Source organism: Ambystoma mexicanum, chromosome 5q (genome assembly GCF_040938575.1).
Source record: "Ambystoma mexicanum isolate Mex_15411 chromosome 5q, UKY_AmexF1_1, whole genome shotgun sequence".
NCBI classification, from domain to species: Eukaryota; Metazoa; Chordata; class Amphibia; order Caudata; family Ambystomatidae; genus Ambystoma; species Ambystoma mexicanum.
The window spans coordinates 939,502,302-939,528,438 of record NC_090933.1 but is presented as its reverse complement, the minus strand read 5'-3'; the positions used below and the strand labels follow the sequence as shown (position 1 = coordinate 939,528,438).

Here is a 26,137-nt window from a genome sequence, read left to right as displayed (position 1 = left end):
TGAGGTCCCGCTTGCCTCTTCCCATAGGGAGGGTATCGCGTAGCGGGCTCACCTCCCGAGCCTCCCAGGGAAAGACTCCACCCTGGAAGAAGTGACTCAATGCCGTGATTTGTCAGACTGTGCATTGGGAACTGAGCATGTGCACAGCCATCATTACTCTGACACAGAACGCATCCAATGCCTACTTTGGGTTATTTTCCAGATGTCACCAATCATCCTTATTAAACATAATTTAAAACCCTAAAGTATCTAATTGATCCAGCTGGACAATAGCTAAATATTCAGCACGGGAGGTGTTCTGCCTTGAACACCTCATACTGTGATAAAATCCAGATACCACTGGGTCTGCAACCACTTTTAATATTTATAGTCCAACTATACAACAAGGTACTGAGCATATATACCTTTATTCTGAAAACAGAATGATGTAGCACCTTTATCGTCCACAGTGTTAATGTCTTAGCAAAGTAGGGTCCGGTTTCTAGTTTTTCGCAATTTACAGCATTCATCTGGACTGTCTTAAAAACAGTGAGACTCAGAAGCCTATTCCAAAGGCCTTCCACTCTCTCACCCTAATGACTTAAAACACCATTAAAAACAGAGGGATATGATGATTTATTATGTTGTTCCTTTACTCTTCATATGTGTACTGTTCTAGCAATCATTAGTACTGACATACACAATTATCGATAACAGAAAAACAAACAGATCACAACGTTCAGTATTATTGGGCCTTCGCAGGAGTATCCAGTCATCAATGCTTGTTAATTGGTGCTTGAATCAGGGTAGTCTGGTCAGGACCTTTGCCACTGAAGCAAACTAAGTGCCAGTCATTGAACTGTGTGTTCCTGATGACAGCCATGAATGTTGTTTCGTAGGTGTCGGTTCACTCACCTATGCACCTGTGTAGTGATGGCCCGGAGATCAATTGTTGAACATGTGTCACACATTTTCATGTTAACATGCGTCACGGTGATCACCTGCAGCGCCATCTCAATCACCTTCAGAGTTATTCAAAATCGTTGGCGCAACACTTCATGCAGTAATGGTATGCCTGCATACCGTATCAGTATTTTCCTGTACTGCATACATACTGGGCCTCATTACGATTCCGGTGGTAGCCATGGCGGTAAAACCGGCAGGTTGCCGCCGGTACGTAGGGATTTACCGGCTTCAGAATTGCCAGACTTAACGGGGCATTACAGCCCTGGTTGTGCGGTAATTCCGGAGCCGGCATTCCGTTACTCCACATTCCCGTGGAGTCCATAGGACTCCACGGGAATGGGGGCAGTGGAAACACCGGCACCATGCAGTAATGGTGCCGGTGTTTCCACGTCTGTCTGCGGCCGGTGGCGTTACGCCCGCCAGGTCTGACCTGGCAGGCGTAACGCCACACGGCCACACAACTCTGAGTTAGCCGGTCCGGAAAACGGTGCTGGTGCGGTTTTACCTGCACCGTTAACCGGCTAACTCATAATGAGGCCCACATTTTCTTGTTTTCACATACAGAAACTACTGCCACTGCGCTGTTATTGGTATAAGTCATGATCTGGTGGAGACACTAGGAACTCTGCATGCATATACCAATTAATGAAAACTTGAGCTATACATCAAATATAGTTTCAAAACCTTTTAAATTAAAGAGCAATAATTCAGAATCTAATTAGTAATGTTTTAAGAGAGCATGGTCACACACATTGAGTTGCGAAAAAAAACATTCAATAGCATATGAATTAATCAATTATTATATGAATTCATCAATTATTAGCAACTAGAGGAGAACAGCATTACAAAATAGATGACCAATCGCTCATAAAGATAAGAAAAAAGAAATCCCAAAACAGTTTGCTAGGATACCATATGCCACAGATAATCGAATTAATGCCCAGAATGTATAGAAATCGAGGCCAATGCCCTTAAGGGATGGATACAGAAAGTGCAGTGTCTTTTCAACAAAGTAATCTGTTCATGCCCATGAAACTGTTTAACTTAATGGCCATGACTGTGGAAATGGTTCATCTCATTTGATTCCTGATTATTATTATGGATGTCGCAATCGTGCTCGATGATTTGTTTTCAATTCGTGGGACGTTTAACAAACACAGAACCGCCATTACAGGCATTTTTAGGCTACATAGGATAACTCTGCCTCCTAATCTGGCGGTTCCAGAATTTTACCAGACTGGAGCCTTCTTCCACCAACCCACAGATGGGCTTCTTAGTGGATAATGCTCATTCACATCCACGTTTCCCAACAAGTCCACTCTGGCAGTGGTAAGAATTTCAAGTTGCAGGCTACTAGACATTCAGAATGTAGACCCGCCCATCAACTTTGCACGTGCATACACTGCCCCATGTTTTACTCAACAAGAGTCAATTATCACTTGCCAATGGCTACTGGCAAGTGCACGTTTTGAGGCCTGCACCAAGGGATCCATTTGCAGCTGGTTTGCATTGATCTCTTCGATCCTGGTAAGGTTTTTGTTCCAAAAAGTGGGAACTAGGACATCATCCCGACACCAACACCATGGGTGCCCGCCCATCAGTGAACATTTTACTAAGGCCGCTAGCGCACCACCAAAGGAAATTTCCTTTGCATATTGTTTTATTGTATAGCATTGCAATGGTATGTGTGCTCAATGACATTTTCACTGCCAGAATAATTTTGAAATGTCAGCTTCCAGTTCTTTCTCTCATCATTCCAGGGTTCGAAATTGCTGGGAGCTATTTGGCTCCTGCTACTAGCACAGGAGAGCCTTATTTGCTTGACATCAACAGCTACTAGGAGCTACCTTTTGGCTCTTGAGGCAAACTGGTGCCATATGAATATACCTATGTGGCATTATCTTTCTGTATCTGGGAATGTGCATAAAGAACCAGATGTCTAGTGATCAATATATACTGGAACCGGCCGCCCTCACTACAGCACAATTTCTAGACCTAGTGTCAACCTCTATCGACCATTGGATGGAACAATTTGAACCACATTTTACGAATGTGGGTGGAGACATACATTTTGGATGTATTGACAAAACAAATGGCCTACACCCACCCCAGTTGGACCTTCGGACGCCTGGAAACGTGAGAGCGTGCGAATGGTGAAACCTGATGTCAGACCGCGACCTCCACATTCTCAATGGGCAGTCTACTAATCCAAGACATCGTCACCTTGGAAATAATTCGAAAAACAACTAGCGATCACTCGCTATAGAAATGTACATGGAAGGGTGGACGTGTTCGTCGGCAGGAAACCATCAGTGTGGCCGTAGATACACCTCAAGGAACCAGTCACCTACGCATGACCGAGCATGAAATTGACCGGTTTTCTAAGAAAGCCATTGGTATGTTAATACAAGGACTGCCCAGAGTCGCTTTGACATTGGCGACGGGCCACAAACACGTCCCAAGCGAGAGAATCGCCCTCGAGAAAATGCTCTTAAACAAGGACATAAAAATGATTGTAAGCATGTAAGGGTCTCAGCGCTTAACTTTAGTGAAAAGGAGAAAGCAAAGATTCAAAAACTGGCTGACTTCATATAAAGCTGGGACGTTACAACAGGATGCAGAACAGATGCTCCTGGCCCTTACCAATGAAGACACAAGATCAATCTTGGCGATTGCTTAATGGACGAAGGTGTGGTGGCAACGACCCTTTTCTCAACGTCGTCGCAGAAGAAGCCTGGACTGATTTTTTACCAACAATTGTTCAGACCAAAAGACAGTCCCCCTAAAGTATCAGCTGAAAAACCAAGTCTGGGTTGGTCGTTCAGGCTTGATCTCTTGGATGTGGAACTCTTAATTAAAAAGGCGAACCAGTCCAGAGCCCCAGGGCCTGATGGGATTACAATACAGGATAAAGTAAGCACCAGAGAACTGGATTCCTTTCATATTCGTGTTATTTAATCAAATCATAAAGTCGGGTATGATACCGGATTCATGGCATTCAGCGATAATAGTTCCGATCTACAAACAAGGATGTAGAGCTGACTCTTCGAACTACCACCCAATAGCACTCCTTGATTTTCTAGGCAAGTTATTTGCCGCCTTCCTCCTAAAAAAACTCCAAATCTGGGTGAAGTTGGTCAAAAGAGAAGACACTAGGCAGATGGGATTTGTGAAAGGGGTTGGCACCGAGTTTCCACCAAGACTTGACACAAAACCTACGATGTGGTTCTTCTTGACCTAACACCAATTGGATTGTAAAGTAGCGTAGATGCCTTCGATGAATATCTGACGACAAATGAGCTATGCATGAACTCTGCTAAGACCACTATAATGGTATTGGGAGTTCGCGGGTGTGGTTCGAGACAGGTGCACAAGTGGTTAATTAGGAAAGATTCCCTTAGACTTGCAGAACAAGTTACATATCTGGGTGCGCTCATCAACAACAGCAAGACTGACAGCCTGCTCCAGGTGGCCTTGCGAGCAAAACAAAAAACTTTAACCACCCAAAGGAGAGTGATGCAAAGAAAATTCTGGCCATTTTCCATTATGCCAATCCTAACCTTTTTTCAAGCAAAGGCGACGCCCGTTCTAATTGACAGAAGCAAAGGCTTTCCTCTCACTCCTTGGCAACTATGGCCGTGTCTTGAGGGGGGTTTTTGGTGGAAAATCCTAAGGCTCAGAAACGTAATACCGACTTCACTCATATTGTTTGTCTTGGGGTAGCAATCGTCTACCAGGTGATGGCTGATACCCAGGAACTAGTTTTAGCTCCTGCTCTTGAAATCTTAATTTCGAACCTGGCATGTATTTAAGTGTCGCCATTGTTGTGTCACAGTTCAAAGCCATAATCTGTTTTTACTTCAGATTGTCTTCTTAGAACTTTTTGAAGGAGGGAAAGGTTGCAGGTAGACCATTTCCTGGTTTCAAAATGAATGATCCAATGACGTGATTGCCCACATCTTTTTTAAGCAGAACTTCAGTTTCCACAGGTAATTGTGATGTGGCGTTCTTTTCAAAACAACTGACCCAGTTACCTTAGTCACCCCATCATCCCACTTTACACAATTATTTTCCATTTACCTTCCGGTGAATTTCGGATTACTAACTATTGCTTCCTCTCTTTTATCCGTTTCGCTTGAAAAGCTCGTAAATAAAAAGCAGACTGCGCATTGATGAGTGCGCAGTCAGCTTGGTAAAGAAAACCGAAGCCCATAATACAAGGGGAGCGGGGGTGGTAGGGGTGTCCCCCTGCTCTCCTAGTTCTGCATTATGGGCTGCAGGGTTTGCAGGGGTGCCCCGCCGCATGCATTAAATGTAAAGCGGGGGACAAATATATACATTCTGAAATGCTCGAGTTACAAAATGCGAGCAAATCGGCTCCGCTATTTTGTAACTCAAGCTTTTTGGAATGCTGTCTTTAAACCTAGATTCCTTTTATTATCCCGTTTATTTACATTGTATTCCTTTTGACTCTCCCATTACAGAGTTTATTTTACTGCTATTTCTTCTTTTTCCCAGATTACGATATTTTTTGGTTTTTTTCATGCTGATGGTTGCTATGATCTTGATTTGCTTTGATTTTATTTCTATCCGCCCAGCCTACCACCATACATTTAGCGTCATTACGAGTTTGGCGGTAATTCGGCAGTAAATCCACAGAATGACTGCCAACTTTGATTACCATTAGCACCACCCTGTTCTCACCAAGAGGCAACTGGACAAGATCAGTGTTAAAACAGGCTTATTCACCCACATCAGCCAAAGGTCACCCACCAGCGATCGGGTCTATGGACTAGCAGGCTTCCAGCACTCTCCTTATTTTAATAGTCACTGGCTCTTCCCAGGATCTAGGCAGGCTTTCTGTAGCACGTGTTCCTCTTGCGCCGACTTGTCTCCGTCAGTGAACGGTCGCTCCTCTCATGCTACTTTGCTACTTCACCTCCTCTCTGGGCTTAGTCCAAACTCTCTCAGCTCCTGATCACTTCTGCCTCCTTTTATACTGGTTAACTTGCTCTAAGAGCTTTTGTAAGGCCCCAGAAGCCATTTAGGTTTTTATTGTGTGCCGCTTGATTGGTTAGGGCTTCTCTTCTCTGTCTTTACATTTGTCTTCCCTACTGTTATCCTTATCGTCATGTGTTGTGATTTACTATGATGGATCATTCCCAGTAATGGATTGTTTAGTAATCTGCATGCAGGTTTAGGGCTTAAAAAGACCCTCCACAATCTTTGAATAGAGCGGAACTTGTGGCACAGGTGTAACTTGCTATGCAATTGTACTCCCTGCGCATGCTGCAACCGGGTCTCTGCTAACAGTGCGTTGGAGACCTATTTAGGAGACCCCCAGCCTACCATGTGTCTCTGATTCATTGTGAGCACTTCTGATATGCAGGCAGGCTCACTTGTCATTGTGTGACAGGATGCCATCTGTGAGGGTGGAACAGGGGTGTTGCTAAGCCCATAAAAGGTCTGGGGCTACGCTAATGATGGGACTGTCAGGACTGAGGGCTTGATAGCCTTTAGGTGGTAGCCCCTGAGCTTCTGTCCGGGGCTACAACCGAAAGACCCGGGGCTACATACCCCCTTAGCCCCCACCCCCCCAGCAACGCCTCTGGGGTGGAATAGCCTGAGCCTTTTTTAATGGGTTGGGGCACTCAGCTCTCCGGCTGATCCAAATGCAGGCTTGTACTGATGAATGCACCCCCGTTCAGAGCAGTTTGATTGGCTGCATTCCCCATCCAGGACACTAAGCAACAATAATACATTTGTTCCTTATCACCATATATTAAAACAAGACTTAATTTATTTTCACAGTTATGACACTTATCTGTTTCCCTTTACAGAGATGTTTGTTAGAGCCTGTTGAAAATGGGGACTCTGGAAATGAAGAGCCTCTTCTCCGGAAAAATCCACGACGATTTGTTATTTTCCCGATCCAATACCCCGATATATGGAAAATGTATAAAAAGGCACAGGCTTCATTTTGGACGGCGGAAGAGGTGAGTTGCTTAGTTGTGCTTTGCATAAACGTTAGTTGAAATCCATTTGTGGACTTATATCGTACAAATGTAGCAGGCTCAAGGGGGAACGTTGCTGAAAAAAATGTGTCTAGTATGGCAGCAAATGTCACTAGATTTCCTGAAATGTAGTAATATATTTGCCTGCAGTCACATTTCTTAGTATTTCTGTGGCAGGACAATTGATCAATAAGAACAATTTTTAAGGTGCGTCGTGGGTGAATGAGAGTTTTAGTAGGAATTGTTAATTCTATAGGTAGCTAACTGCTGAGGTTGCTTGTGTGGATAGCTCAGGGACAACGTGTTTGTCTTGGAAGCAAGGCAGAGCAACACTGGTTCGAATCCTGACACCGCGCTTAGAAACCAATCATTGGCATTGAGCGCCTTATACATTTTTTTTAATTTATTTAATTCTTATGTTGTGCAACACGCCCATAGGCCTCAGTGCACAGACACACAAACAATAGAAAAAAAAACATAATCTTAGATTCAATACAAAAAACGTAAAACAAATAATTAAATAAAGCATAACAAAACCAGAGTGGACGGACAGTACAAAAAAAATATCAACGGTCCACTATCAACTTCAGTTCACAGGGCAAGTTGGAGGATTCGTTACAATTGCCCAAAAGAAAGCGTAGATGACTGTGTCCGCAGTCAATAATGATGCAGTCCCTCTTGGCTTGCCTACTCCACTCCTCCAACTTAATCCTACGCAGGACCATCAGATCTAAATCTCGGACAATCCCTGGTCCAGTTTGCTCACGAAGCCAGGCCATCACCTTGTTCCTGAGAGCTTCTCTGGGTTCCGGCTTTACAGGCGACATAACGTTAGTAATAATAATGTTTCTTGGGTCTAAGGCAACATTTCTCAGTGACTTATCAGCAATATGTGGCATCTCTAATTTCCCAACTCAAGTAGTCCTAAAAGGATTGGGATTGATTTTGGTACAAACTCCAAGAGTAGGACATGATGATGCTGAGGCAGTTACTGAGGCCAGCCCCACATGGACATGCCTGTCAGTACCTCCAAGAGTAGATGATCGCATAGGAGTCGGAAAATGCTGTATCACAGCTTCAGATATCAACAGTTTAGGCATGTTCATGCCACTTAACTCAGTCTGGCTACTTTTATCCTCAGCTAAAGCAATGTCAAATTCTTGCTGCGAAGTCTGGCAGCCCCCATTAACCACATCTGCAGTCCAACTTGTGTCTGTTTGACAAGAGTTATCCACCATAATGGGGCGCACCAAAGTTCAACTTTATCCAACAACTCCAACAATATGCAAAAGTCATGATAATTTTTACATGAGAATAAATCAGCAGCTATTCGTTCCTTTGGTAACTTCCACTGGGGAGACCTAAAGTGTTCCGTTCCAGCAAGATGTTCACCATTGGATCCCAGATTTTCCACAGGCGAAGTAAATATTTCTTCTCCTATATCAAAACATAACTGAGGGGACATAGACATCGGCGGGACTGTCAACTCGCAATAACCCCCATAGACCATTAAGGTCTCATCCACAAAAGGATAAGGACAGGGATTACCTAGGTTAGCCAGTTATCCTTGCTTAATATGATCCTCTAATAATGCTTCTCCATTATCGAGCTCAAAAAAACTTGATTGGGTCTCATGGAAGCGTCTTCTCCTACAGGCACTGGCAGCCATCACCTCAGTGACTTGGCTTCTCTGGGTAGTTAGAATCTCAGGCCTAGAACCCTGTCTAGTCCAGACCATCTCTCAGGTGTATGTGTCAGCGATATATTAGTGATATATCAAAAACGAATCCCTTCCTAACGTGATTAGACCCTCGGCCCCAGCAACACCAGTCGCACTGCACACTGTGCTGCGCTGTGCTGCCGCCTGCGTTAGGGACAGCACACAGGGCCAACAAGCAACAGGAAGGGTAAGTATGCTCACCGTTGTCTTTCACCATTGTGTTTCAGTTTTACCGACTGCCAGACTCAGTGTAGCCCCTACAGCAGCACAGCCCGGCTCAGCCTGACACCGCAGCTGGAGAAAAAGACATGCCTCAAGCTGCTAGCAGGGGACAGTGAACGGAGGGACGGACTAGAGGAAAGGACCCATAGGCGTGGAGAACGTATGGACGTTCACACAGCAGAGGGCCAGCTATCAAGCCGCACCCCGAGGGCTGCTTCTGACAGCACAGAAAGTTACTGAACAATTATAAATGATAAATGATGTGGTTCATTGTTTTCAGTGATTCTAGAAATTTGGGCTACCAGAATTGGGCTTTGAATTCAATTGCATTGTGTGCTAATAGTAATATGGAAGAGGAGCTTCAGATCTGGAAAATGTCTTTATTAGTGTAGATAGAATCCACATGCTCTGAGAGAATGAAGGAGGGTGGGAACCCTGACTGGCATACCCAAAAGTAACAAATAGATAATCAGACTTGCAAAATTCCTAAACGGTATCTAGGTAGACCCAAACTGCATTAGGAATATCAATAAGATCAAAGTTTTCTTCCTTGTGTAAGAAGGTCAAGTGAAGGGTGATTTCATTGTTCATATGAAACTAAGATAGCACTTAGGCAAAAAGGAAGGCCCAGTCCGTGGAATTAGTCTGCCCTGAAAGAAACATAAATATGAGGACGATAACAACTTTTAATATAGCCTCGAACATACCGCCGGTTTATTAAATTAATATAAATTCACCGGTTGATATTTTTTGCCGAAACCTGGTTCCAAAATGGCGTTTGTGTTTGCTTCTGTGACTCCAACCCAAGTCGAGCCCTTTGTTCCACTTTTTGGCGGGCTTCTCCACAGAAGCCTCCAAAAGTGGTGCCACTCTGTCTGGGTACCACAGGGGATGTGGGAGGGGGTTTAGGCACCCTGGACTGAGTTGCCTCGGCAACTCAAGTCGCACTCTTGTGTGATTGGCCCAAGTGGTGAGTCGCCCGGCTCACCACTTAGCATGTTTTAGTGATAGCTAGGCTGATGAATGGGGGTTTTCTGCATAAAAGCAGGGCTTTGGGGACTGGGATTTCAGACGTCGCCACAGGACCTAAAGAATTCGAGGAGGGAGAAGCTGAGCTGACCTGCAACGACGACACCACTGGTGGAGCCCTGCTGAACCGTCTCACCACTTTTCCCGACGACAGAGGAGATCTCCAGCCCGGAGAGTCTTCTTCCTTTGACTGGTGGGGATAACCAGTTTGCTCGTCTTTTCGCCTTCCTGGACCATCTCGTGGCCGCCTTGCCCGTGCCAAGCACCCCGGCAACCGGAATACCACAGTTTACCACTACCGCGAAGAAAAGGGTGGTACCTTGTAACCGAGAAACTCTGCGGCTGGTTTCTTGCCTGGCAGCGCAACGACCTTCAGCTTTCCTCCACGTCGAGACCTCCTCTTCCTCTGGACGAAACACCGACTTGCACCCGCTGCCAGGAACCACTGCCCCCGCTGGAGCGTTCTTCCCATTTTCAGGTACTGTGTCCCGCCTGGCTTCCCTTGCGACAGATAGTTCGGGGTGACAGTAAATCCTCGACTTTCTAACCTGGGTTAGCCTGGGACCTGTTAACTAACTTTTCCTGACTTGATCTCAATCTTTCATGAACTATCTACAAAGACTCTTTGGGCATAACCCCACTGTGTGATCCTGGACACATTGCGCTTGCTCTCTCTAAGAGTGGGCCTGGCATTTGAACTTCCTTGCTCTCCAGTAGACTTTACCTAACCTGCCTCACTGTGGTTCTTTGAAAAGTATTGAAATTGTGTGCTTTCATAACTTTGCCTTTTCCCTCCCTTTTTAATAACTTATTAGAGTTCCATCTTATGGTAAGCGCTCACCTCTTTCTGAAAATAAGTGGTGTTTCTCACTAAGACTTGTCTAATAAGTAATTAGGGTTGTATATACATAATACATAAAACTAAACTAAACTAAACTAATAGTGACTGTGTGTTGAATTTACTTACCTCTTTGTGTGCTAATGTAATTTACAAGTGTGTCTTTAAATAAATAATTATATACTTTTACACCAAAGCTCTGGTCAGTGTTTGCTTGTGCTACTGTATCCCTGTACCTATTGTGTATACTCTATATACTGCCTAACTCATCTTGAGAGAGGTCTGACTGCTCATCCACAGCTACCAGGTAAATCTGGGTGGTGCAGACTGCTACCAATTGGGTTTACTGCCAAACACTTGTAGCCCTAAATCTTTTGCAGTGGTCCCTAAGGGAACTGCACAGGTTTCTGCCTAACACACTTCGATCACTGGTCCTCTGGCACCAACTCTCTACGTGTAAAGCATTTCGCTAAACAGAGGACCAGAGGCAGATCCTTTCTTCAGCTGGCTCCCTCTTATGGAACCGCTCATCCTCCCTCTCGTCTTGAGCAGGACCTCCTCAAATTCCCAAAACTCTGCATAAATTAAGTTTTACTGTTCCTATAGTTTTATGTTAAAAAGAAAGTGTTTTGGAATGGTTTTGTTTTAAAATAAAAGTGTAGGAAGCACTTGCACTTCAGTGCACTGCACTGAACGTTCCCTTAAACAACAGGCACATTTGGCATGGTGATGGGGTTTGTGGGTTACGGGGCAGGGAACATAGTTCCACTACTTCTTTACATGCACTTCGATCACTGGTCCTCTGGCACCAACTCTCTATGTGTAAAGCATTTCTCTAAACAGAGGGCCAGAGGCAGATCCTTTCTTCAGCTGGCTCCCTCTTATGGTACCGCCTCATCCTCCCTCTCGTCTTGAGCAGGACCTCCTCAAATTCCTGTAACTCTGCAAGTCTTCCCTCTTTACCTCCTCCTGCCCTTCTTCCCTCCTGTGCTAATCTCACAGTCCCTGTTATTGGTAGCCAGGGCCCTTATGTATCTCTCGGGGACCTGGCCTCCCATACCCAATCACCTCAGCCTCTACCTATCTCTTAGCACATGCTTTGGCACCCACCAGGCTAAATTCTGTAGGCTTGCACTTTCTACCCAATAGCACCTACCATACTATGCACTTAATATGCTGCTCGTACATTCCCCCCTTACATTCCAGCACTTACCCCCACCCCCCATTTCCCCCTCTTTTTTTGCTGCACTTGCATGTTCTGAATGCTCACAAGGCATAGTAGGTTTGTCTTTATCTTCCACTGTATTCATTGTTTTTCAATCCCATGTTGCCTCCCTGTTGCCGTGTGGGCGCTTTGAAAGAGAATTGACTTACTGTATAAGCGCCTAACAAATGAACAATGAAATAAAATAAATAAAATATTCAGGGGCGAATGAGAGCTGATTGCTCTTAAGCAGTGCTCGGGGTTGGACCGGCTTTAGTCCCTTGGTCTTAGGTTAATGGGGAAAAATGTTGCTGGAAAGACTGCCAAATCATGTAGAGGCATGAAATAGAGAGTTCATGTGTTGGCTGAAAAGTGAGGGGCCACTGCATACTCTTTATGAACTCATTAATCTAGTTTTGAAAGAATACTCAAAGGTAACTTAAAAGACTGGATCACTGGAACCCCCTTGTTTTCCAAGACTTGACCCACAAATTCCACTTGACAAAAACAGAAGCACCTGAGACTAAGTTGGTGACTCGGATGTTATCGAAATCCCTATATGATATCGGCTTTACTTGCTTCTGAATCATCTCGAGGAAAGATAGACAGCCCCCACCTTCATCCAGAGTAGAAAGGGCCTGCATGTCCTTTAGGATGGAGTTAACTACTACGCTTCAATTCCAATTTATAGTCTGTTTGATCTGTTAGAGTGACATCATCATGCAAGACCACCATCCGGCCTATCAAGTCCAGAAGCTATAGCTCTACCTGAACCGATGTGGTTTAACATCTTTGATAAGATTGTCTGTACAGAGTGAAGAAGGCTTACTATATATGTAACGATTTTCAAGCCTGGATGAAGACAGGGCATGTTTGAGTAGAACATCTAGGGTGTCTCTCAGATGTGGAATAGATCATTAACTACATCCTTAGGGACATACCTTCCTCTCACTTAAGTTACTTCTGAATGTTCTTCAGAGGAATTGGAAGAGGATGCCGATATGTCAAAACCTTCATAATTCTCTTCTCCTGAGAGTGGGTCACCTTGGGTCTGCCTGAACTCAGAGAATTGTGAGATTTTTGATATCCCCATTTAAGTTCTGTCTCATCTGAATGCTTGTACTTTAATGGGCTTTTTTTCTGTAGTTACAGCAAAACTGATATGCACTAGGAGTGCCTGCTGGCGTCTTTAAATATGAATGGCCTTGTATATGTAGGCACACCTGGTTCTTCTGTGTGCTGTCTTCCCAGAGTTCCTCATGGTCAACTAGCACTACTAATTGTGTGTCATTATCATTACCATGCTGTGCCCTGCCGCTAGGATTGAATACACTCCCATCCCCTTCCTGCCTGCATTTCTTGCAAGGCAGGAAGGCAGGAGCCAGACTTTAAATCATGGGGCCCAGCCATTGGACTTTTGCAATTTCCTGAGAGTCCCCAAACAGATCACAGAAAATTTGTTTGCAGTCCTGCTGCAAATAGCCGTTGCTGCAGGTTTTTGGGACCTGCCAGGCCTCAGTATACATGCCGCCAAGGTGACAGAAAAGCGGCATGGCTACCCCCATACCGGGTACCGGGTCCGGGTTCCTGAAAGGGGGAAATACCGGGCCATTCCGACCTTGGAGGGCCCGGTAGTTCCTCATTCAAGGAACCCGGACCCGGTACATCCCCATTGGGGAGAATGCTAACAACGGGCCCGTTAATGACGGGCCCGTTGTTAGCATCCTGGTCTGCTCGCGGGTGCCGCTAAGGATGCCTGGTTTTACCAGACGTCCTTAGCGGGTCCCGCGAGCAGACCTTGTAATGAGGCGGTAGAGGGTTAACGGTGCCGGCAGCTCTACCAGCGCCGTTAACCCTCTACCGCCAGGGTCGTAATGAGGCCCAATGTTTTAATTAAAGACATAGAATGGGATGAAGAAGATTGGCATAGAGGTAATGGAAATTATAAATGATGCAACATCACAAGCACATTTCGACATTCTTCAGACAATGGGGGTCATTACGAGGTAGGCGGTAAGGGGTTAACGGCGCCGGTAAAGGTGCCGGAGCCATCAACCCCTTACTGCCCCATTACGAGGTCTGCTTGCGGGAACCCGCTAAGGACGCCTGGTTCTACCTCCTTCCTCGTAATGACCCCCAATGTAATGATGAAACAACCATATTTTCACATTGAATTGCCGAAAGATATGTCCGTGGCAGAGCTGGTTAGGCTATACCTCATATGTATTTAGAACCTTTTAAGTGTTTTAAGAATTAACTCAGCAGGCTTATTGATAGGCTAAGAAAATTCCCCTTGTTTGGCTCGGGGGCTGATGGTGTCTGATGATCAATCGATGAGGCAGCCCCTGTCCCAAAGGTTGAGCCTGTCTTTTGAATACTGCTTGATTCTTTATGAACGCTTCTGTGGAGGATATTGTTGAAAGGGGTTGTGTTTCTCGTTGTAGGTAGACTTAACAAAAGATCTTCCTCACTGGGAGAAACTGAAATCGGAAGAGAAATACTTCATCTCTCATATTTTGGCATTCTTTGCCGCCAGTGATGGCATCGTCAACGAAAACCTGGTAAGGACAAAGGACTGATAAAAATGTTTCCAGTTATTAGTGTTTTATTTTTTGACTTCAACTCCCCATTAGCCTCCATATTATCTAATTATACTGGTTATAGGTTGTGCATATACAAACATTGGGCCTCATTGCGAGTCCGGCGGTAGCCGTGCCGGAAAAGCCTGCAGGCTGCCGTCGGACCGGTAATACCATTCTGCCTCTGTGATTGCCGGAATCACCAGGGCATTACAACCCCGGTGACCCAGTAATTCTGGAGGCAGAATTCTGTAAATCCCCATTCCCATGGAGTCCCATAGGACTCCATGGAGATGGGGACCATGGAAACACTGGTTCCGTCTATGACAGAGCCGGTGTATCCATGTCCGCCTGCAGGCGGGTGGTGTTACATCTGCCAGGGCAGACCTGGCGGGAGTGACCCGTCCCGCCTGCAGGTGGCAGCAGATTTACTGCCACTGTTGTTTCCGGACCGGCTGACTTGTAATGAGGCACATTGTTTTTTTTTTGCTTTACTGCTTCAATCAATCTATGGGATTTAGTTTAAAACCTACTAATTTTCTTTCAAGATATATTCTCTTGTTAGTTACATCTGCAATGAACTTGTAGCCCAGTAAAATCAATGAAAATGTTTATTATTCTGATTTTCCTTTTATTAGTGCAATTTCTTGCTTTCACTAATTCCACCCCACACCACTGAAGGCCATCTTTAGTTGTGTCTGTTAGGTGGTGCTGTAAATATTTCCCATAAGCCTAAACTATTGTCATAGGAAGTGAGGATGGGAGCAAGATGGGATGTGGGTGGTGTTTGGCATTTTACCCCCCGCCCCAAACATTGACCATCCATGGATAGGCTAGATCCTATGACCATTCCCAAATTCTACCTGCCCTTGCCCACCTAGAACCCCCTTCGATCTCTTTGAACTATCTCTTTGCTTTTAAGAGGGTGCCAATGTTATTTCTAAGTAGTTTTGTGAATTGCAGCTATAAACCAGCACCCAGTGTAATAAAAATGTCTTACCCAAGTGTACCTTCAGCTACTATTTTTTAAAGCAATACGTGTCTCTTTGCATCCGTTTCTTGCACTGAATTCCTGTTAAAACCAATCATTGATGAACCGAACAGTGTTGGCGTGTGTTTATGCATTTGCCAAACACTCCCACAATAAGCCCCACAATAAGCCCAAGTCCAGTTGTTGCCATTTTATAGCTTGATAGTACAATTATGGCATGCCTGAAAAATGCCAGCTTCATACCTACACAAAAACTGTTGGCTTTGGCAATTCTTGCTCATGCTGGTTCCAGGTTGGCCTCCGAGGTTACAAAATTTAAGCATGTCTCCCTGTCCAGAGGCAGTCACACTGGGTCGCTTAGGAGGGAACATTCTTTCTTAAGACTTTGTCCCTCATTACAAGTATGGAGGTAGCCATGCCGCTTTTAGCGGCATGGCTACCCCCATACTGGGTACCTGGTCCGGGTTCCTTGAATGCGGAAATACCGGGCCATTCTGACCTTGGAGGGCCCGGTATTTCCCCATTCAAGATACCCGGACCCGGTACATCCCCATTTGAGCCCCCATAGGGCTCAATGGGAATGGGGAGGATGCTAACAACGGGCCTGTGAGGGTGAGGGTCTTCTCACGTCTACTCCCCCTGGATCCTCTATACAGGTGGCCAGGGAAAGGCCATCGCTTTTGGACCCTGCCTCTGGGGGTGGACAAGCGAGGGAGGACCACCTGGATAGAGGGTCCAATGGTGGGATACCCTTAGGTAAGACACAGTATTCTACATCCTCCTTTCAGGAGGGAACCTCTATCCCAGAAATAGTTATGGGATATTGTGCACCATGTCCCTTATCTCTGAAAAGAGCAGGACATACTGTAGAGTAGCAGGTAGATATGTCATCCCTAGCTCTTGCCCCTCACTTCCATTATATTGGAATAGCAGGAGAAGAGCCCTATGTGGGATACCAGGTATAATCCAAATACTGCATCAAGTGTATGAGAGACGATATTCACTCAGACAACCGTATCAAATGTATCCTCGCACTGAAAGGGTGGAAGGATGTCTTCACACATCATTGGACATTGAAGAGCTATAAGTGAAATGGGACATGGGCAGAGTGACGTCATGAAGGAAAGATGCACTGAAATGGTATAGAAATGCTCAAGAATAAAAATGTAACAGGAGTAACAGAGTAACAAGTCATTGAATATGAAGACATTGTATGCACCAAAGAAATTAGTGAGTAGACATGAAGTGAATGGACATATGCAGCAACAAAATTGTAGACCAGACTCATAGAGGCTTGCTGCAGAAAAAAACATAATGTGGTTAGGGTGGCCATGGTGGAAAGATGGATATCGGACTCATGTTGAAACCAATCAAGCTACTTCAGAGACAGATCAGGGGATGCTGGCAAAACAGCTTTGTGTGAAAGGACCAATGAGGAGTCTATTGGCCTGGGATCAAGGATACCACATCAAGGAATTATTGCAAGGCACAAGAGGAGTCAAAGGGATAAGTCATGTACGTAAAACTTACTTTTCTTAGATTAAGTAAAGGAGAAAACATCTGCAAGAGCCAAGTATTGGACAGTCAAAGATGCAAAGAGCCTATGTAAATTGGAGTGAGCAAGTCTCCAGAGGCCAAGAGGAGTAATCACACCCAGCAAAATTGAATCACATAGCAGTAAACAAAAGGTCAAACTGGAAATATTTGTGGTCTCCTTACATGTGATTCAGAAGTCGAAAACAAGGGCTATTCATTAAGCTCTAAATGAAAAAAATGCTGTACGTACACTCCCTTGAAAGTTCCAGAACAGGGAACGGGCTGCAAGGTCAACTGCAAAGGAGAAGCCTTGGCTTAGGGCCGGACCGATGAGAGATGATGGACTAATTGGGAAAGTGGGTAGTAGTGTGACGTTACTCTAAGCACCTGGGATTTGTTTTGCTTATGTGCTGCTAACCAGCTGAAAGTCCAAGGTTGGCAGAGAAGGCCAACGGATCAGAGATTCTATGAAGCAACATGTTGCAAATGCCAACCCTTCTGTTGTTATTCTGCTGTAATCTGTATTATACGTATTTAGAGGTGATTCGAGGTGTGCCCACCAGATAAGGGGCATCCAGTGATATTACTAATACTTATATGATATATAGGTACACATGTTTCCTTAACATGCCACGTAGAATGATGTCATAGATGACGCATACCGTGGTATAAAGCCTTTGTGTAATCAAGTGCATGGATTACAGTTTGTTGTTCGCCAGATTGCTCTACATTATTTTAAACTGGTAATAAAGTAGTGTTTTGCCATATTCTTTGAGTCTGTCCGGTTATGTCCGGTTATTTGGGTCTGAGATCATCCTCTGCTGCGTGTTATACGTGGTGACTGGTTCTGCTACTGTGTTTGCCACTGTCCTCTGCCCTTGTTTTTTGTTTTTCCCTGACCTCGATGAAAAAATGGAGGTGCTGTGGGGGCATTCTTGTTGGACTGATTGTTCGAGGAGCCACTCGTACTGGCTATGCTAGGATTGCTGCCATTGGAGCTGCCACTTGAGAAGGTCCAGTTATGTGGTTTCTTATTATTGTATTGGTTGAAATGTTCACCAGACAATGTAATATTTAGGCTTTGGTCTTCATAGTGGGCATCTCTGCTATATGGATGTATTTTCTCTTGAGTGAAAACAGAGAGATCTTTTTTTAGTTTAGTCACTTTTTTGTTTAGAATGAATTCCTTAAATTCTTTCATTGTTGCGTCAAGATCTTCAATACTTTTCTTATAACTGGCCAGGACATTAGCTGCTTTAAGTGAGTCTTGTTTCTCTTTGATTTCTTTCAGCATTTTCTCAGATACTGTTTTTGCTCTGCTAATGATTAAGACCAGCAATTCTCTGGTGCATTTGTTGGAGATATAAGACCAATCCTTTCTAAATTGCACTTGTTCCAGGAAGATCCTTGGTTTGATTCTCACTATTAGGCCCATTGGGGCTGCATGTGCCCGTAAATGCTCAGGTCATTATTTCTCCATGGAGGTCTGTTCGAATCAGCTGTTTCTTCAGTACCTCGAGTTTTAAAGTATACCCTAATTCCATCTTTGTGGACGAATGGAGCTAGGTATTTTCACAGCCTTTAGTTTGCCCGGTCTAATCATTGATTTATTGATTCAATTATTTATGTCGTGGGCCTATCCCCCCCTTTGGGATATGACCCTTAATCAGAAGCACTTTCTATTTTAATAATTTCGAGCTATCATATGATTGCTTTGCCCACTTTTTCTATGAGAGCTTTTGACATAACGTTTCTCATCCCAGGTCTTTTAGCAGAACACTATTGGCATGCCGACCAGGAAGCAAGCTGCTTAAACCATCCTATCTTCATGGACCTACATATATGGGGCTCTCACACAAGGGTAAGATACTTGTGACAGACCACCTTAGGCTGTCTCTCCAACCTTTTTAATTGAAATGACACAGTAACCGTACTTACCAACACGTGCTGTCTCTTCCCTGTCGCTCGCTGCCCCGCTTTTGTACACCTGCATGTGGGGCCTCCTGTAACTATTGAGTACACTACAAGCTACTCTCCCAGACGACACACTATCCAGTTCTCGCCTTTTCTAGCCCTGATGAAAGTGGTCCCAATTTTTCAATACCACTGAAACCGGTAGGCTTCTTTTCGACCCGACAAACAAGTGACAAATCACAAAAACTCGATGGAAGGTCGATTAATGATCCTCTTGAAGAAAAAAACTTGAGAACGAAGATTGAAATCTACACCCTGAATCAAGTCAAAAAAATATCTTTAAGACTTGTCCATAGTGTACGGGAGAATATCCTGAGTAACTACGGTACTCTGATCAACTGTGTTTCCTAAATGGAACACATCATTTAAAAAAAATAGTTTTTGAGGTCCAGCGAAATGGAATAAAGTTTGAAATATTTCATCTGCAACACATTTTTAAGTTCTATTTCAAGATTCTGATATGAGGGCAAATAAACAGAATCAGTATTTTAGATAACACAAAAAACGATAAAATTGATTAATCTGAGTCCATTAATGTGTGATAATAGTAATAAGGGATTACTCAGATGTGAGCCCTTGATGATCCAATTTGTGGATACTGTGGAAGAAGGAAAACTACTATTAGTGTATACCAAACTTGGGGAAGGGAACCCTGTGTTGTAAAGAATTATTGAACTACCAAACCTAAGCTCTAAGACATTTCTTTTTGGTATCATCTTTTGATATTAATCGTGGGGAAGGAAACACTGAGACGTGCTGCATGGAAACTGTATTGAACTTGGGGAAGGGCATCTTGACCTTTTTCAAAAGTGTGGAACTTTATTGCTTTAAGTCCGAAATATGGGAAATTGAACAGTATACTGAACGTATTGACATTTGGGGAAAAGAAGCTGGAAAGTAAGCCAGAGCTAAAAATAGCTCAGAACATTACTTTTGGAACACTGATTGGTTTATGGTTGACCTCCCTACACATTGTTTTGTATTAGTTGTGAGGGCAAGTATAGGTTTTGGACACTGTGAGAAACCTGAAGGTGTCTCCTGGCTAGTCCCCAGGGAGCTGTGATCTATGTGGCCAGGACAGGGCCATCGCTATTGGATCCAGACCCTGGGGGTGGAGCAGTGAGGGAAGATCACCTGGAAGGGGGATCCTTGGGGAGTGGCAGTGGAACACCGACGGGTGAGACACAGTATCCCGCTTCTTTCAACACTTTGTACCCATCCTACCATGTAGGATATTCCAAATCACTTCCCCCCCCCTTTTCTGACACAAACAGTTTCGCACAACACAAAAGACAATGGACTAACCCCATTGCCTGACCCCAAAGTCAGGCAATTGACCAGAATCACACACACCTGATGGCCCCTTCCCTTCCCCACAGGGATAAAAGGTTGAGCACAAGACGAGCAAGGCAGACCGCACAATGGGAGAGCCAACACAGTACAGCAGTTCAAGAGGAGGAGAAAGACGGTGCATACCGAGAGGATGACTAGTTGAGAAGCGACCTTACCCTTTCCAACCAAGGCCCATGAAACCTCTACAGAAGGAATTATAAGTCTGCGAACAATAGCCAGCGTGTGTTGCAGCAGATGTCTTACGGTACATGAGACCCTCCTCCGCTGATAACCAAGCTGGGGAAGGATGCAGGCCTCTGTGGTACCAATCTTGACTCAAAGGAGAAGAAAGCCAAGTGGTTCATCACAGCCGGTGAGTCGAGGGGAGTGTTGCTAAGAAACAACTGTGCTGAACGAAAAATAGCCAATGGCTAATTTGAACTTTGAAAAGCTGAAAGATACTATTGATGAAAGAGGGGGAAAACCAGCAACAGAGGAGTCTGGCAGCACGTGGGTGATTACCCAATGGTAGAAACTACCGTAACCAGAAGGCCTTGGGAAAAGGCGAGAAGAGGTCAAAGTGGTCATACAGGGGTCTTGTAAAATCCTCTGTACCGTCGAAAGTCTTTGACCGACAGATGATTGCGAAGCTAAGGGAAATGAATCCCGCTTGATGAAATGAGCGCATGAACAGTGTGTTACAAATGTTGGCAAGAGTGAACCCGGTGGAGGGATGTTAACAAGAGTCTAAAGTTCGATAGAATATGTTGACAAGAGTGAACACGATCGACGGGCAGAGGGAAACCGATAAAAAGGGGCGAAGCCTGAAGAATTGTTTGAAAAGACATTAAGACTCGAGAAAGTAAGAAAAGCCATAGTGGACCCGAAGGATGGAGGCTGATGTTTGAAAGGGGTCCGAACCCAAAGGAGGGAGATCCAGGGGTGGAAAGTTACCACCCAAAGTTTATTGAGAAAGGAAGTGTTTAGTTAATTTGTTGAACATGATTTGTGAAGGGTCTACGCCCGGAAGAGGGAGACCCAGGGGTGGAGCCATCACCCAAAGTATACGTGGAACTGAACTTTGTGTTTGTTTATTGGATACATTAGGCCTCGAAGGCAAGAGTCTTTTTATTGAAAAGAGACTTCACCATCGAAGAACCTGATAGCTGGTGCCGAACTGTCAGCTCGTGCTGGAAAAGCTCGAGTGTGTGCTGTGCTCAGGAGATCCACCTTGTCCCATGTTCAAAACGTGGTGAAAGGGGACCCCTGGCAATCATATCCTGACTTATTATTTGTGAACACATCTTTCTTAATTGAAAACCCTATCCCATACTCTTTCTGTAATTAGTTGTAAGGATTTGCCAATAGGTTTATTTTACTATGGCCCTTTTACTTTGACAAGACTCCACAAAGACTGCCTTATTTTTCCTTTGATGTTTGAAGCTTGCTCCCATCTTTGATTTAGGTTTAGGTTAGGCGTTTTCCACCCAGCATTTATAGTTTAATAAACACCCTTGAACTGTGATCACTTTTGTCTGTCTTTACTGTTGCCACCATGAGTTCCTTACAACACAGACAGACTTTTCCGTTGAACACATTGACACAGACTTTCCTTCGTTTCTTTAGGGAAATCCCACTGTAGCATAGTTAGGCCTTAACCCATCCTGACATTTTAGTTAATTAAAACTGTTGTTATACTATGCATCTGTTGTCTGTGTCTCCATCTATGGTGCCAATCTTACATGCCAAACTCTGAATCACCTATGGGTACATTTCTCTACAGAGCCAGAATCCCTCGCAACATTGGGTGCTTGGTTACGGCCAATGTGAAACTCTTCAATGTGTCTCCTCCAGGAGCACTGATAAATGTTGGGAGAAGCTTTCTGTTCAGTTACATCATAGTCCTCATACAGTAAGATCTAGAGAGTTATTAAACCATGACTCCTGATCATCAGACAATTTTGGAGCTGATTGTGCCATGTTCCAGCATTGCGTTTGTGCTTCAGTTGTGATGATGGTTTTGGTACTGTTTTTTAATTTATTAGTTGTATTTTTATTGTGTAGGTTATGTCCACTTATTTACAGCGTTCTCAAGGCTGGTTGAAGATTCGTCGGGCCCCTTTCAAAATGCTGCATGGGTTCCTCAACCTACATATTTTGTTTGCCATTTTCTTTGCTCAAAATAGTATTGGGTCAGCTGTTTGTATGGAGGACAGACATTTTTCAATCAGACATGCTTTCACCTGATTAGGGCTCATCACAACTAAACTGCACAACTCCCTCCCCCTTTTCAATGTATGTGGGTGGGGTTTTGCCAGCTTGTTTTCCTATTATTTCTATAATCCACTACCAAAGCACCATCCATACATTTAAGACATGCATGCAAATTTAAGCATAGTTCCCAACAATGAAATTAATAACAATTATTTGAATAGCTTTTTGTCAGCCAGACAGTTACCACTCTCCTACTACATACATTGAAAACACCAAGAAGCGACAGACTATGACTGAGAATTTGCTTATTAAAGGTTTTCTGTTGCCTTAGTTTATATTTTAAAATACATTCACTTTAGTGTGATCATCATTGGTCGTCATTTTTGTGAACAGAAAATGTACACTCTAATTCAAAGTGCTGCATTTGCCATAATTCAGCATACACCTAAGACATGATTCTGTACACATGCATAAAATGCTCGTTTATTCTGACCAGGCCAAGACAAACAGGTTTTTCACAAGAAACACCCTCAATATTGCCTTCAACCATATGGAAAATGTATGCCCCCTCTTCACTTTCTATGAAAACAAAAATTCATCCCCATTAGTGAGACAACGTGCAGAAAGCAGCACCTGTACATCTCTCAGATGCTAAGCAGGAGATCAATTCGTTTTACATTCAACAAACAATATTAATAGCCTGAAAATGAAAGCGAATAACAGAACGCTGTGAAAACAAATGGTACAATTAAACACTGTGCTATGACTAATTGCAAAAAGAAAAAAAAACGAATTAGGGGACCACGGCTGATAGTTAGAGACACTCTGGCTGTTGCCCAGTAACACAGGTGCTGCCAGAGTTAGTTGGACACAGCATTTCAAAGCACACTTGCAGCGTTACTTTTTTGGGCTTTGCCATTATACAAAATAACTGCCAGCAAAAGTAAAAGTTGCGAGGCGGGGCGGGGGGGGGGGGGGGCGGAGCGAGCTAACCAAGAGCCCTGGGGGCCCATTCACATTAAAAGATTGAAAGACCCCTGACTCAGGCATTTCGACACTCCGATGCATCTCATTGCCATGTTCACGCTCAATAAAAATCTATAATGCAATAAAATAATGAATTAATAGCCGAGACCTTACTGCAGAATGTATCGAGTGCTGAGTAATGTGCTCCCTTTTCTATGGCTGTTCATTAAAGAGATGCACCAAAAAGAAGTTGCCACCCGCCATCTCAGTCACTATCATGAAGGGATATGATCCAGAGCAGAATATATTTTCTTAATCCGTGAATACATCTTCTTTTCTTCTACCCTTCATTCCCTCCTTCATTCCCTCCTGTGACTTGCATTATATGATAATGATAATATGATATATGTCATTTATAACACGCCTGTACACAAGTGTTTCTAGGCGCGACAAGGGAGGGAAGACAGAGGGAGGACAAGACAAACGAGCTTACTAGGACTTGTGTCATTCAGATCGTGCAAGTTTGACAATGTTAAGGGGGAAAGGAAGAGGGGGAAGTGCCAGGGAGAGGGAAGAAGGAAGTGCAATCAGGCAGCATTGCTCTGAGTAAGGGCAAGGAGGCAAGGGACTAGGGGGTTACCGACAGAGCCCCGAAGTGCGTGGTAGGCCCGGAGGCAATGCAGGGGAGACTGATCATGGAGGAGCCTGGTACCCAGTAAGACTCTGAGGGTAGTTAAGCAACTAGTCGGCGCAGCAAACAGGTAGGTCAGCAGGTGGGAGAGAGAGAGAGAACGCAGAAGAGAAATGGAAGGTCTTGTGCTGCTTCCAGGAACATCAGGTGTGCCAGCTCAATTTTGAGAGGGGCAGGAAGGCCATTCCAGAGGGAGGCACCTGCAGAGGAGACAGATCTACCCCTCACTCTCTGCCGGGAGAAGCATCTGACCCTCAGAGTTTGAGGTAGCTGAGTGAAGGGCTTGAGAAGGAAGGTATTTTGGAAGAGCGAGTTGGATGTAGTGCGGGCCCTGGCCCCAGAAAGCCTTGTGGACAATGCAGAGAGTGCTGGAGAGATACGGTCCCTGGGCTTGAGGCAAAGGACACGTCTTGCAGTTCTGTTCTGGATTAGTTGAAGAGGGCAGAGAGAAGAGGAAGGCAGATTGAGAAAGAGGCTGTTGCAGCAGTCCAGCCTAGAGAGAACCAGGGCTCTGGAGACAGTGAGCTTCTGGGGAAAGGTGAGAGAAGGAAGAATACCTCTGAGGAGGTGAATCTGTTAGTGTGCCTTCTTGGCAAGGTCTGTGATGAGGGCAGAGAAGGAGAGTGGAGTCGAAGATGACACCACAGTTTTTGGCCTCACAAGAAGGCAAAGGAAGAGGGCACAAGGAGGGTGGTCAGGGAGAGAGAGGGAAAGCGGGAGCAGGGGTCCCAACGAGAAGGATCTCCAACTTACTGGCATTAAGGCAGAGATCATTGGAGGCGCACCAATCCTGAATTGCGGATAGACAGTCAGGAATGAGCGAGAGAGGAGAAGAGGTTGAGAGGAGCCTGAAAGAGAGAAGAGTGTCATCCGCACAACACTGAAAGTTAGAGGAGAAGGTAGAGATCAGGTGGGTCAAAGAGCCCAAGTAGACATTGAAGAGCCAGGTTGAGAGTATAGAGTCCTGGGGAACACCACATGTGGAGAGAGAAGTGGTGGAGAGAAAGGGCCCAAGTTGGACCTGGGAGGGTAGGTCCAGGAGGAAGGAGATCAACCACTCCAGGGCCTGATCCGTGCTGCTCAGGTTCTCACTGAATCGTTTTATCAGGATACCGTGATTGACTGTGTCAAAAGCAGAGGAAAGGTCAAGGAAGATGAGGACAGAAGGAAGGCTGGAATCAAGATTAGTTACCAGATCTTCACAGGTGTTCAGGAGAGCAGCTTCCGTGCCTCTGGCTGCTCTCAAGCCAGACTGATGGTCATGGAGACAACCAACAGATTCCCTGTGAAGAGTAAGCTGGGAGATGGCCATCTTTTCCAAGAGTTTGCCCAGGAAAGGAGTGATAGAGATGAGGTGATTGTTTGCCGGACAGGTAGGATCGGCAGACGGCTTTTTAAGGAGGGGGTGCACAAGGGAGTGGTTGAGGAGAGAGGGGAAAGATGCAGTGGTGAAATAGTGATTGGAGTGAGGGTGTCAATGTGGTCCTTGATGGTTCTGGAGGAGAAAGGGGAGCACCTGTTTCGATGACACTTTCATAGTTCAGACTTGTGTAGAAACATCTTCAGGTGTCAGAGAGAAAGGGGAGAAAGGGGGAGGAGAGGGAGAGGTGGCCAGAGGGGGGCCGAGAGAGGTAGAGGGAGAGGTAGAGGAGAGAGAGGACAGTATGTCGTGTGTTTTAGTGGTGAAGTCAGAAGCCAGAGCCATACAGAGGGCCTTGAAGGGAACAGAAGAGGTGGAGACTGCAGAAGGATTGGCCAGCTCCTTGCAGATTTTAAAGAGTTTGGCCATTTTGTTAGAGGCCACAGAGACGCAGTCTTGGATGTGGACTCTCTTCTTAGACACGATAGAGAGTCTGTAATACCTTTGGAGCAGGCGACATTC

At 44.8% G+C, this 26,137-nt stretch overlaps 1 protein-coding gene across 2 annotated transcripts in view; it reads left to right on the top strand.

The window, feature by feature from the left end:
• Positions 1 to 26,137, top strand: part of RRM2B (ribonucleotide reductase regulatory TP53 inducible subunit M2B) — a 251,287-nt gene that overhangs the window by 119,940 nt on the left and 105,210 nt on the right. Inside the window, exons 2-3 of one of the 2 annotated variants that reach the window (XM_069621450.1) lie at positions 6,786 to 6,941; positions 14,417 to 14,533. In XM_069621450.1, the coding sequence (XP_069477551.1) occupies positions 6,786 to 6,941; positions 14,417 to 14,533 (273 nt within the window). The remainder of the gene's footprint in view (positions 1 to 6,785; positions 6,942 to 14,416; positions 14,534 to 26,137) is intronic. The other variant, XM_069621451.1, reaches the window with a different exon arrangement.